General features: G+C 39.8%; 1 protein-coding gene across 1 annotated transcript; it reads right to left on the bottom strand.

Moving 5' to 3' along the window:
• Positions 1–7,056: 7,056 nt before the first annotated feature.
• On the bottom strand, positions 7,057–9,187 carry LOC129280681 (alpha-(1,3)-fucosyltransferase C-like). Its single transcript, XM_054916699.2, has one exon. It carries the CDS (start codon positions 8,894–8,896, stop codon positions 7,337–7,339), a length of 1,560 nt encoding a protein of 519 aa, XP_054772674.2. The 5' UTR covers positions 8,897–9,187; the 3' UTR covers positions 7,057–7,336.
• Positions 9,188–13,052: the final 3,865 nt, after the last annotated feature.

Genomic DNA, 13,052 nt, shown 5'->3' with positions numbered 1-13,052 from the left:
AATAAGAAGAAAAGTATGAGGAGAAGGAGAAGGGAAAGAAGGAGGAGGAGAAGAAGAAGATGGAGTAGAAGAAGAAGAAGGAGAAAAGAAGAGGGAGAAGGAGAATGGGAAGAGGAAGGAGGAGGAGAAAAAAAAAGAAGATTGAGAAGAAGACAATGAACAAGAAAAAAAAAAGTTGTAGAAGAATAACAAGAAGATAAAAGATCACATAATATGTTGCAAAATGAGAATACAGAGTACTGATATGTAAAAGGTAAAAGTACAATTTGAATTCCATGTTTTGAATGCAATGACGGGATGATAGGGAGGAGAAAAAAATCCTGAAAACAAACATACTCAATCATTGCCAACACGCTCACCAATATGCGTATCGTAAATCGCATTACCATAATTTCACGTTACCTATTTCCCAAATATTTTATTCGAGATTCAATCCAACCATATCGATACTAACTTTGCATTCCATAGAGGGCGGCGCAAGAAATTATGTTCAATTTTAAATCAAGCGTATGTCCTACTAAAAATAGAATATGCTGGGGCTGGTAGTCAACTACAAATTTGCATTTACTCAAAGAAAATACGCTTGACGTTGGAATTTACTCGTGATTTTAAATGAGCGTATTTTTTTTTTGCAAAGCTTTAAAGGACACGTCCACCCCAACAAAAAGTTGATTTGAATACAAAGAAAAAAAAACCCAACAAGCATAACATTGGAAATTTCATGAAAATTGGATGTCAAATAATAAAATCATGACATTTTAAAGTTTCACAAAAAAGGTATATGTACATCCTGGTCGGTTTGCAAAATTAATGAGGAGACTCATGACGTCATCCACTCATGAAATATGAAAATTTCCTACTCATTGTCAAGTGAAGCAAAGATTAATTCCTCCCGGAACGTGTAGAGTTAGCAATGGTTCAGTCAAGTTGGTCCGTATTGACAAATCTATAAAAATGAAATATTCAAACAATAAAAAGCAAAATAATTAGTGAGTGAGGGTCATCATCGAGTGTCTCATTTGCATTTCACGGAGTTGTGCAAATAACTTCTTTGTGAAAAATAAGCGAAACTTTAAAATGTCAACTTTTTTTTAATTTTTACATTCGATTTTGATAAAATTTTCAGCGTCATGCTAGTTTGATTTTTCTGTATTCATTCAAATAATTTTTTTTCTGGGGTGGACTTGACCTTTAATATCATGAAAATTGGTGAGTATTTTTTTTTTTTTTGGGGGGGGGGGACTCTTTTGTTTCGTCTTAGGTTATCCCGGGTTTAATCATGATAATAGACGTTTTATTGAGAAATCCAACAGCAAAATAATATCAATGGAGGAAATCAATCATTATGACATTGCAATAACTATGGTAACACGCAATCATCCCTCCCCCTCTCTCTCTCGCCTCTCTTATTCTCCCCACCCCCATCCCCAACTCCCCCTCTATACATTCTAATCAACACTCGGTATGGTGAAGTCTGTCGACAAAACAACATGATTTAAATAGATCTAATGATAATAATGACATATTTTTCATTTATTCAATTCACTTATTTTTACCCAAGGTAACAAATTAATTTCCGAAAACTATTCTCCAAGCAGGTCCTGCATAACATAATAAAATGTAAAATGTTCATTAATATTTTTTATCAAAATCGTTCTAAAAAATATAAAACTTTGAAAGTTTCCTTCATCTGCGTGATCTACATTACCGCCAATGATATGTAGATCACTGTTGTGTGAATTCATTTGTAAAAAAATGAATGAATAGATAAATGTCATAACTCCCTATTGTACATCAAATTTTTATCTTATTTGCAAAGTGAGCTTTCCTGTATTTTCTCTATTTAATCTCAAATTATCTCATGAATATTTTGAAAGGGTGAATTGTGTAATTATGACCAATTGATTTCAACCCTGATCCAAATGACATTTTGAGAAAAGTATGAGTAATGAAAACTCATGCGCTACACAACAGTACTATATTGCATCATAACTATTGCCAGTCTTTTTATTAAAAATGACAAAAGGGACCCTCAGATCAGTGGTGTATTAAGCTTCGGTTTAAACTAAAATTTAGAATATCTTTTCGTTTCTTATTTCTAGCAAATTTCCCGTCGTAACTTATTTTACCCTGTGTTTCCTTCTAAAGAGTAACACAGAATACCAAGGCCCTGTTGCATAAAAGTTACCATAATGGTAACCTTGCCATGCAATGGTTACTTGCATGGAATCATTGATTTTGATTGGTTGTTGATAACCGTTACCTTGGTAGTTACCATTGGATTGCAAAAGTACCATAATAGTAACTTTTTGCAACTGTCCCCATAACCACATCATACAATATTAATTCATCTACTAAATTAAAAGACCCATCAACCGGAGCTAAATTTACAAATCGAAAACAAAGAAACAACGCAAGTTTTTTTTATGCAAGAAATGGTTTTCATGAAATTTTCATATGGTGATAGGCCTATTGAATATAGGCCTAATCTGGAAAGAATAATGAATAGCAATCAAGATTTTCAAACCAATTTTAGTCATGCCTACCACAATCCTCCTAACATCACCAATTCATGCCAATGAGAAGCAAGTGTACCTTGATGATTAGCCAACCTGTACCGTCATATATTGAAGTGAAGATGCGTAAATTGCGTCAAACTTATGTTGAGTCGTTTCGTGAGGACCTAAGACAGTCTGAATTGTATCTGGAACCCTGCTGATAGTGTTGATGATCTGATACTTCAGTATGAATCTGTTCTCAGTACTCTCTTGGACAAACATGCTCCTCTTCTATCTCACACAGTAAGATGTCGACCAAACTCCCCATGGTGTAATGATGAGCTCCGTCGTGCGAAGCAGGAACTTCGAAGGCTGGAACGTTTCTCATCATCGAATTCTGGCCAAGTAATTCATCGACAGATTTTCAAGACTAAATGTGCTGAATATAAGAAGGCTCTGGATACTGCTAAGTTAATGTATCACAGAGACCAGCTGTCTGTTTGCAGTTCTCGTGAATTGTTCCAGAACATTGATAAACTCTCTTGTCCACATTCTTCAAAGGCTTTGCCGGGCAATGACTCAGAAACTTCTCTTCCTGAACGTTTTATGCAGTCTTTTGTTGAAAAACTGGAGGGCATTTCTGAGTCAGATAAGCAGGTGGCAGATATAATCAAAATTCTACAACATCAACATGTAGTCTTGAGGCCTTTCCAACTTGCTTACTGGACAAATGCTGTGATGAGCTTGTACCTATAATTACGTGCATCATTAATGAATCTTTTCGAACTGGCTGTTTTCCTAATGGCTTAAAGATGTCTTACATATGTCCTCTCATCAAAGATCATAAGCTGGACAGAGATGATCGACCAATTGCAAATCTTAAGTTTCTGGCAAGGACAGTAGACAGAGCAGCAGCTATTCAACTGCGGAATTACCTGTCTGAACACCGTCTCCTTGCAAGAACTCAATCAGCTTACAGACATTTCCATAGCTGTGAGACAGCACTCTTACGTGTTTCCAATGATATACTGATGTCCTTGGATAGAGGTCATGAAGTATTTCTAGTCCTTTTGGACTATTCATCGGAATTCGATGCAATTGGCCATGACATCACGTTGCATAGAATGTCACATTGGTATGGAATCCAAGGCCTTGCATTGGACTGGTTTCGCACATATCTAGCATCTCGTACTCAGTCTGTAATGGTGAACAAACATCAACTTATATACCGACAAAAGAGGGCCGTCTGCACCATCCCGAGTTTTCAAATTAGCGCGCTATTTCTGATCCGGCAAATTATCCCGATCTGAAAAATCTCGAGATTGTTTGCAATGGAGACGCAATTATCGCGCTAGTTCGTAGGATTAATCTCGAGATTGCAATCCCAAGTCAACTCGGGTTTATTTGCAAAATAGCGCGCTATTTTACGAATTATCCCGCTAATTCGCAGGTGCAGACGCACTCGAGATTGGACTCGGGGTAATTTATTCATGACGTCAGTCCATAATGCCATTCGCGTTCCACTTCCGCCTTGGTCAAAACATAAACACATCGCGATCGTACCGAACACATGCACTTTATACACACGAATAGACCTTATCGCAAATAGCGTTCATCGTTTCCCCAATCAGCAACTATGGTGTCCCACCAGTGAATGGATTTTGGGAGAGACCAGACCGATGGGGGGAGGCGCTCATTATCGACGATGGTCATGGTAGTGTACATTAATACCAAAACAAACAGGGAAATAACCAGCATAAAAAGGAAAACGGAATATGAAGAATAAGCAGGGAATGAAAACAAGAATATCTATTCTAAGTTGAAAAAATACTCACATGAAACAGGGGGGGGGGGGGGGGCAAAAACCTGAACCGCATTTCTTTATAAATGGTCAAACCAGATCACTCAGAATAAATTAGGATAGTTAATAGGTAATTCGGATGGGAAGGAGGAAGGGATGGGGAGAAAGTAATAAGGAATATGAGAAAGAAAAAAGAAAGGAGAAGAAGAAAAGGAAGAAAAAAAAAGAAGATGAACATGAAGGATAAGCGGAAGAAGAGAAAAAAGGAAGTTGAAAAAAAGGAAGTAGAGGAGGGGGAGGATGAAAAAAGTAAGGGGTGAAAAAGGAGAAGGAAGGAGGTGAGAAAGAAAAGAAGGAGAGAGAGAGAGAGAAGAGGAGGAAAGGGGGAAGGGAGCATAACGAATCTGGGAATACGCAATATTTAAATATAAAAAAAGTTATGTATGACATCAAGAGACTGCTCGATCCTTTCAACTGGGTAATACACAAACTCATTGTCTAATGCGCTAGAGACTATTCTTGTTATTGAAGGTTGTACAGACACCAGGGGATAAAACTCTGTTTGTACCTCTTTGTTTTACACGTTGGCAAGGGAAATTGTTTTCTATTCCTAAAATCATACTTCTACTCTTTTGATTGAAGGAGGTTATTTAAGATATGATCTGACTTTTGCAATTGGAGGAATTGCTTTTCACACATGATTTTCCTGCGGTCGGATAACAATTCGAAGTTTAATTCTTTGAGTGCCTCAGTATACGATAATTATGTGTTGATTATACGCATTGCTCGTTTTTGTACAGATTCCAGTAATTGTGATTGTTCGTTTGTAAACCCCCCCCCCCCCTTCGCAAAATGTGGGCAAATAGCATTTCTTTCCTCCTCTCTCTCTGTCGTTGCCTCCTTCTCCGCCATGACATTAAAACCATCATATTTAACGAAGAATACATCACTTCTTCGCTCGCTGAGCGCGGCTGAGCTGAGAGGATTGTTGCATAACACCGGTCGAATTCGGCGAAAGTGCTAGTGAAAGGAGTACATTGATTGCATATCGCGGGAAGTTATTCAAAAGCGCGCGCCGTTGAAACTCCAAGATCCGAAAGTGCGCATGCTCGGAATATCCGGCCTGTTGCCTCGCTCGAGCAGGAATCGCTCTTCTTGCGATGGTGGAGATGGGGTTTCTTGAATCTCGAGATTAATCGCGAAGAGGGCTGATTGGGCTAAAATCTCGAGATTGAGCAAACTCGGGATGGTGCAGCACCGCCTAAGGTGTGCCCCAAGGGTCTGTTATCGAACCCTTAGTTTTTACCATGTATACATCACCTTTAGAAGATATTATTGATTCTTATGGATTTTCTAGAATGTTTTTTATGCAGACGATACTCGGATGTATATGACATGTAAATCATCGGAATCATCGGATATAGAAGATCTGATTGCTAGAGTGCAGAGTTGTATCAAGGAAATTAAAGAGTGGTCAAGATTGAGTGGCCTAAAGTTGAATAGTAGGAAAACAGAGGTTATGCATATAAAATCTCGATTTTGACCCAATGTACCTTTGCGCCCTTTTGAAATTGAGGGTGAAGAGGTTGTTCCTGTTAAGACAGCAATAAATATTGGTGTCCTATTTGATGATCACTTCACTATGCAATATTACATAAAATCTAAATGTCGATCTGCGTCATATGCATTGCGTAAGATTGGGAAAATTCGATCGTATGTTGATAGAGATACCTCTGAAAGGCTGGTGCATGCTTTTGTCATGTGCCACTTAGACTATTGCAATAGTCTATTGTATGGAGTACCAGACACTCAACTCCAGAAACTTCAGGTCATTAAAAAATACTCGGCTGCTAGGATTGTTACTAGAACAAAAAGATATGAATTGGTTGCCTGTCAGGTCACGTATCAAGTTCAAGATCTTACTACTCTCTTTTCAATGTTTTCGACAAATGGCTCCATCTTATCTGTCAGTTACTTGTAAAATATTGTGGCGGCCCTCCTTCTTGGAACGGGTCCTGGATGCTGGGGGGCCGGCCTGTCCCTTGCCTCTATCACCTTCATCCGTTGATGAATTACTAGCCATTCTTAATGCGAGCGGTTTCCTTATATCTGTATATATGGCGTAATGTAGAGACCCGGGCGTGTTCCGTTTTCCCAAAATATATGGGGGTGGAGTGTTGAGGGGTAGTGTGAACAGGTGAAATATAGAATAACAGGGGATTTCTATTGGGGCTGTATAATCTCTATGGGAAGGCTTATACTGTGGTAGTCAATTGGATTCCATAGATCACACAGGTTGGAGACGATGAATACATTTGGTGTATGACAACGGTCATAATTTAATTATACATCATTGTTCAGCAATTGTACAGGTTATCACCAGTAACACCGTCACCAATTATCCAGAACTGTATTTGCAGTAGTAGAAATTAAGCGAGCAATGTTCATTTCCAAACCTTTTCTTGATTCAGGCCAGTTGGAGAGGATCGCAGGGAGTTCTTCGTCTGACTCCGACCTCCGCCAGCGTCGATATGACGAGATCACTGCGAAACTCGGCAATTTATAGTCTCCGAGAGCTGCCTTACGCAGTGCGTTGCGTAAGTCGATCATTGAGTTCTAACGCACCAAAAGCTATAGCGCCATCTACGTTTACTGCATTATAACAAAAAACCGTAGCGGACGGGTTCGCTACAATATGAACCTGTTCGAAATCTTAGATAACTTTATATGGATTTATATAACGCACCTGTTGTTAAGACAAAGTTTTATGGCGAACGGGGGTTTGCGCATGCAGCGCCGGAACTCTGGAATAGTATCCCACACAATTTAAGGCAAGTTGATACAATTGGGCAATTTAAATCTGCATTGAAAACGTATTTATTTAACTAAAAAGAATATTATCAAAACATTACCAGCAGCTTTCCCTCATCTTTTCTTTTTTTTTCCTAAAGCGCATTGACACCTTTGTAAGGTGTAATGCACTATACAAAAGCTGTTCTATTATATTATGGCTTTTCATATAATTTAAAGACGCAAACTACATTTCTATGTCTCCGCGCCTCATAGATGCATCGATGATTGCCTGTTCTTCTGTTGACCGATGGGTATTGAATCCCAGAACGATTTTCTCAACAGAATGATCGGCACACTGCCTCCGCCACCAAGAAGTAAAATATGGATTTCTTTTCTGCCAAGTGTTCTCTGGATGTACAAAGACGAATATTAGTTTTTTGACGAGGTAACAAAAATTCAGTTCAGGTCTACTACCTCTGAACGCAGATGGAGAGTGAAACTGCACCTCGCCATCCCTTCTCCAGTCGAAATATTTCATGTAACGCGCGTCGTCTTTATCTAGTGCGTGAATGTAATCTACAAATTCGCTCATGTTACTGAAATCCTCCACGGAGATGAAGGAATTCCTTGGGAGTGACTTCTCGTAGCCTTCGCGCGTTGATCCGTAGACGATGGGTACGATCCCCTGAGAAAGGCAATTCTTCCACACTTTCTCCGTGATGTAATCCCGGCATTCACTATTTTCAAACGCGAAATATAATTTATATTGCTCGAGCGTCTCGATGGCTTTATCATGGGCAAGTCTTCCCGTACCGCACTTGCCGTACATATCCACTGAGATATTCCTTTGTATCGCCTTCGCCAGTTCAGTTCGTTTCCAATAATATGGTTTGCAGTTGGATGCCATCCAAGCTATCAGCTTGGTTTTCTTTGAAATATCTGGCGGATTTTCATTTGGCTTCCCAAGCTTCCGCACGGTGGCGTATGGGAAGTAAATATCACTGTCCCTGACATACGTCATGGTGAGATTGAAAGGGTTTCCTGTTAGACCTCGAGGAGCATAATCTGGGTCATGCTGAGGGCTCTCTTTGGCGCAGAGGACCCAGAATTGTCCTGGTGGTCTTGCAGCCATCACTTGCTTCAGACGAACATCCCGAAATCCGGGTATAAAGAAGACAACATCGATGGTCTTCATAACCTCCTTGGTGAGGTTACCTATAAAACGAGTCTCAAACCTACAGAACTCACTGAGTTCACATCTAAATGGCGTCCATTCCCTCGAATGTTTACCTTTAACTAGATAATCACAACGAGAGGAACAATACTTGGCAATCCTGATGACACAGTTAAAGTCAGCGTTTCTCTGTTTTTGTTGGATTTTGTGAACCAAGCTGCTTTCTTCAATGGTTACATTCGATAGTGGTTTTAAAATGTCATATGTATCGAACGTCAGAACATCGTCTTCTACATTAGCAATGCTGTGAGTTAGACCTCTACGAACAGACAGTGTGTCATATCTAAATGATATAATACTGAGATTCCGAAAAGCGTCATCTCCCTCAGGTGGACTATACTTGTCCGAGAATATTGAGGCTTCCCCCAAACCAAACGATGAAGGATTCCTTTCTTTTCGAGCTGCTTCCCTGGAGCTGAGTATCTGTCGGATGCCCAATGCAGAATTCTTCTTCGCTCTTATCTCTTTAAGGTCACTTGAATGGTACATCGCCGTAAACATCGTCGCGATTGACGATAAGGAGAGTAATATCACCAATCCAGTACAGAACTTGTAGTTTTCAAGTCCCATTTTGACGATCTCCCATCGGGTGTTTATGTTGCCGAGTAAATCTGTTTTAAACCAGCTCTAAATATACCAATCGAGTGTCTGAAGCCTCCTCCTCCTCCTCCTTAGAGCCTTTCCAACAAAGTCCTGTGATCATCATTCACCCCATCGTGTGACGCAGATCAGAATATCAGTCCAAAAACATAAACGCGAATGCTAATAAAAACACACGCAATGTCTTCCTTCAGTAGCATAGTGCTGAACGTTACAGGAATCATTTGTGTTTAACGTGCGCCCCACAGTATGCCATGTTTTAATAAGTAGACTTGCTTTAGGTTTATCCAGTATGATAGACTGCCACGTTCATATAGTCATGTCGCACGTTGGAAAAAAAAAATGATATTCATAATGGGCACCAATCCGTGGAAGAGGTATTGTCAATATACTGGTGGAAGGAAACAGAGGTCATAAACTGCGAGGTGAACAAATCCAATACATACAGTAATCAACTCTCTCTCTCTCTCTCTCTCTATCTCCCTCTATCTCTTCCTTCGTCTACGATTTACGCTTTAACACATTCGCCCCTGTCAAAATGCATCAAATATTGGGGAAAAAATATTCCATCAGGTTTAGCAATACTGCCTTCACAAATCTAAAACTCGTGCTTAATAAATATCACATGATTCAAAACTAAATTAATATGAAACTTTACTTGAAGGTCAAGTCCACCCCAGAGAATTGTTGATTTGAATCGATAGAGAAAAATTAAACAAGCATAACGCTGGAACTTTAATCGAAATCGGATGTAAAAAAAAGAAATTTATGACATTTTCAAGTTTCGCTTATTTTTCACAAAACAGTTATGTTACGTTATGTTATACCGAGGTTTTTACCTGACTGCTAAGATGCATAACTCAGTGATATGTAAATGAGAGAGTCGATGATATCCCTCACTCGCTATTTTTTTTTATTTTTTTTATTGTTTGAATTATACAATATTTCAATTTTTACAGATTTGACAATAAGGACCTTTTTACTTTATAACCATAAACTATTAAAAAACTGTTATTCCACATGTTGAGGGAGGAATAACAATTTGTTTCACATGACAATGAGGAGAAAATGAGAGTTTTTCATATTTCATTTAATAAAACACAAAAGAAATAGTGAATGGGTGACGTCATCAGTCTGCTCATTTGCTTATCGACCAGAATGTGCATATAAATGTTTTGTGAAATTAAGCAAAACTTCAAAATATCATAACTTTCTTATTGTACATCCGACTGTCCTTTAATGTTTCATCTACATCCTTGGAAAGTGTATACTTCGTGTTTAAAACCCTACTATGAGCTTGAGGCTCGGTCCAACATGCACTTACGGAAGCAAATAGGATGTAAAACGTAAATTAATCTTGCCATCGGTTGGAAAAACGCTATGCATCCGTTGTGTACTCATTGCATACGTGTTTTATATGCTCTATCAATCTAGCATATTGTCCACTTGATTTCATCCGCGCAAAAAGTTTTGAGCCGCAATTTTTTTTTAATTTCCGCCGTGTACGATGTAAATCCGCAACATATTATACGAGCAACAAACGTCCCATACCCATTATCATCCGTTAAACGTCCGCTGTATATTCTTTGCATCCTCTGGGCATCATCGCAACTCACATCAAATGAAGTTAAGCAACGGAAAGAGAGTGGAAAGATAAAGTACGTGGAACGTCTATACATCATTAGTAGCACGGAAATAAAAAGGATGTAAGCGTATGCATCTCGTGAATAAAGTTTTCAAAACCCCGGTAACTCATTCGGAGCTGTCATCACTTTTTTGTCAATGATCATCTATGCTATTTCTTTGTAAACATTCCCATTGCATTTGTATTGTGTATAGACCCCCATTCAAATATTTAAGACAAGTTCCCGATTAACGTACCAAATTTTGTTGTACGGCATGTTGTGATTATTAATTACAGTAATTAAAATGAAATCTTTAGAGGGGTTGATTTTTAATAAGTCAATCGGACATCAAAGATGGAGAAAACTACCTCTCATGAGTGCTCCTATTTTTGTTGTTAAATTTCTGTTTTCTTGTTAAAGTTGTGCTTGGAATGTTTGTCAACCTATTTGTATGTGTCCTGTGATCACATTGGACCTGTTTGACTTGTGGATTCCATCCTCTTGCTTCAGAAAATAGTGATTCTAGGTTCTGAAATATGACTGACCGTGACCCCAGTGTGGAAAGTTTGCTGGTACAGGAGATCCTGCCTCGTCTAGCCATAGCTCTGGCTTGATGCTTCTCTACCTTAGCGCTCTTTCTCTTGCTGGACTCACTAATGCTAGCTGCAAAGGTCTTCTCTATTGGGGCTATTATTGTCCTTTTTTCTTTTGTTTGGATTTGCCTAAATGGTCACCCTTGACAATGGAATTGCCAATAGGACCCTGCACTACACAAAGAAGGAGCTTTTCTCGATCAACAATGAAGGTAGTCAGTTGTCTGTTTGTTGTTATTATCCTGCTCCAAAAGCAGGATTGTCTCGTACAATGTGACTTGAGCATTTTACGTAGTGATGTATATGCCGCCCCAACCCAGCGCCCCAAGTATAGCGGATCTAACATCTACTACTATCCCAACTGTACAGCGTCATACCAACTCTTGCTTAGAGCCGGAGATATATGTCCGAACCCGGGCCCGTCTGTGCTTCATAGTCCTAGCAATGAAAACTCACGTTCTTCTAGTCGATCTGTCTCAACTATATCTTGGACTGTATTCAATGCACGCTCCATAAGACATAACATGCCAGACTTGATAGCGCACCTCAGTTGTAATCCCACTGATATTTTATGCATATGTGAGAGTTGGTTAAATGAATCCTGTGATTCTACTGAGCTCGGATTTCCCCATGACTATGTTCTGTTTCGACGTGACCGGCAGGACATTCAAGAGAGCCATGAAAAGGGTGGAGGTGGGGTCCTTACAGTTATTCATGCAAAGTTGTGTCCCCGACGTCTCGTTGCATTGGAACACCCCTGCCTAGAGATGACATGTGTTGAGATTGTGATGCGTAAGTCAAAATGGCTTCTCATTCCCATCTATCGCCCACCTAATGCTAATGTCCAGTATTGGGACTTTCTCCAGGAGTTCATCGATGACACACAACGATACGTGGGTGATTATGCTGGTGTGATACTGACGGGTGACTTGAACGTTGACTTGCTAGACATCAACTCGACTGATGCAACTCGGCTGTTGACTATGCTTAGCACTATGGACCTGACACAGCTAGTTGATACAGTGACGAGGCCTTCGCCTCAGGATGCGACCAGGGGAACGTTGATTGATCACTTGTTCACCAATCGTCGTGATCTGTTCGCTGAGACACGTGTGTGTCCTAATCCAACACCTAGTGACCATTTCGCCGTTCATTTTCGGATCGTGAATAATAAGTCGTTCACAACCAGAGATGTTCTTCGTAACTTTATGCTTTATCAACGAGGTGACTTCGATCATCTAAACCGCTTGCTTCAGTTGGTTCCTTGGTCACTCTTTATTGATACCAATGATGTTGATGCATCTTGGGAAGGATTCTTAGACATCTTCGAGGCTGCAGCTAAGGATGCCATCCCCCGAGTAACCAAGAGATCCAGGAGATGGAAGCCCTGGATTTCCAGGGAAATTAAAGCCATGATTTCATTGAAGGGCAAACTCTTCAGGAAAGCTACAAGGTCAAAGATAGCAGAGGATTGGCTGTCCTTCAAGAATATTCGGAACAAGACAAACTATGCCATCAGATCCTCATACAGTCTCTATGTCAATGACCTTTTCTCTCTTCCCGATAATAAGAAGCGGTTTTTTCGCGTTCATCCGAGAGCATAAAAGGAACGCTCCTCCGCCAGTTCTTGTTGTTAATGATGAAGTCTTCAGTAGACCCCACGACATCGCAAGTAAGTTCCTCAGCTGTTTTCAATCATCCTTTTCAGAGGAAATATGTGTGCCAGCTATTCCACCGACATGTGAATTTCCGATCGAATGCTTGCAGTCATTTGACATTTCGACCAGTGATATCTTTCGACTCATGGACTCACTTCAAGAGAATAAGGCCCCTGGCGTGGATGGTTTGTCCCCGGTCCTGTTAAAGCGAACCGCCGCGGTGTCTTCACATATATTTCAGCGTATTCTC

This window comes from Lytechinus pictus, chromosome 9 (assembly GCF_037042905.1).
Source record: "Lytechinus pictus isolate F3 Inbred chromosome 9, Lp3.0, whole genome shotgun sequence".
Taxonomy (NCBI): domain Eukaryota; kingdom Metazoa; phylum Echinodermata; class Echinoidea; order Temnopleuroida; family Toxopneustidae; genus Lytechinus; species Lytechinus pictus.
This window is presented reverse-complemented; position numbering and strand designations above follow the sequence as displayed.

Coding starts and splice junctions, on each gene's coding strand:
- LOC129280681 (XM_054916699.2), bottom strand. CDS start 8,896: ATGGGACTTGAAAACTACAAGTTCTGTACTGGATTGGTGATATTACTC.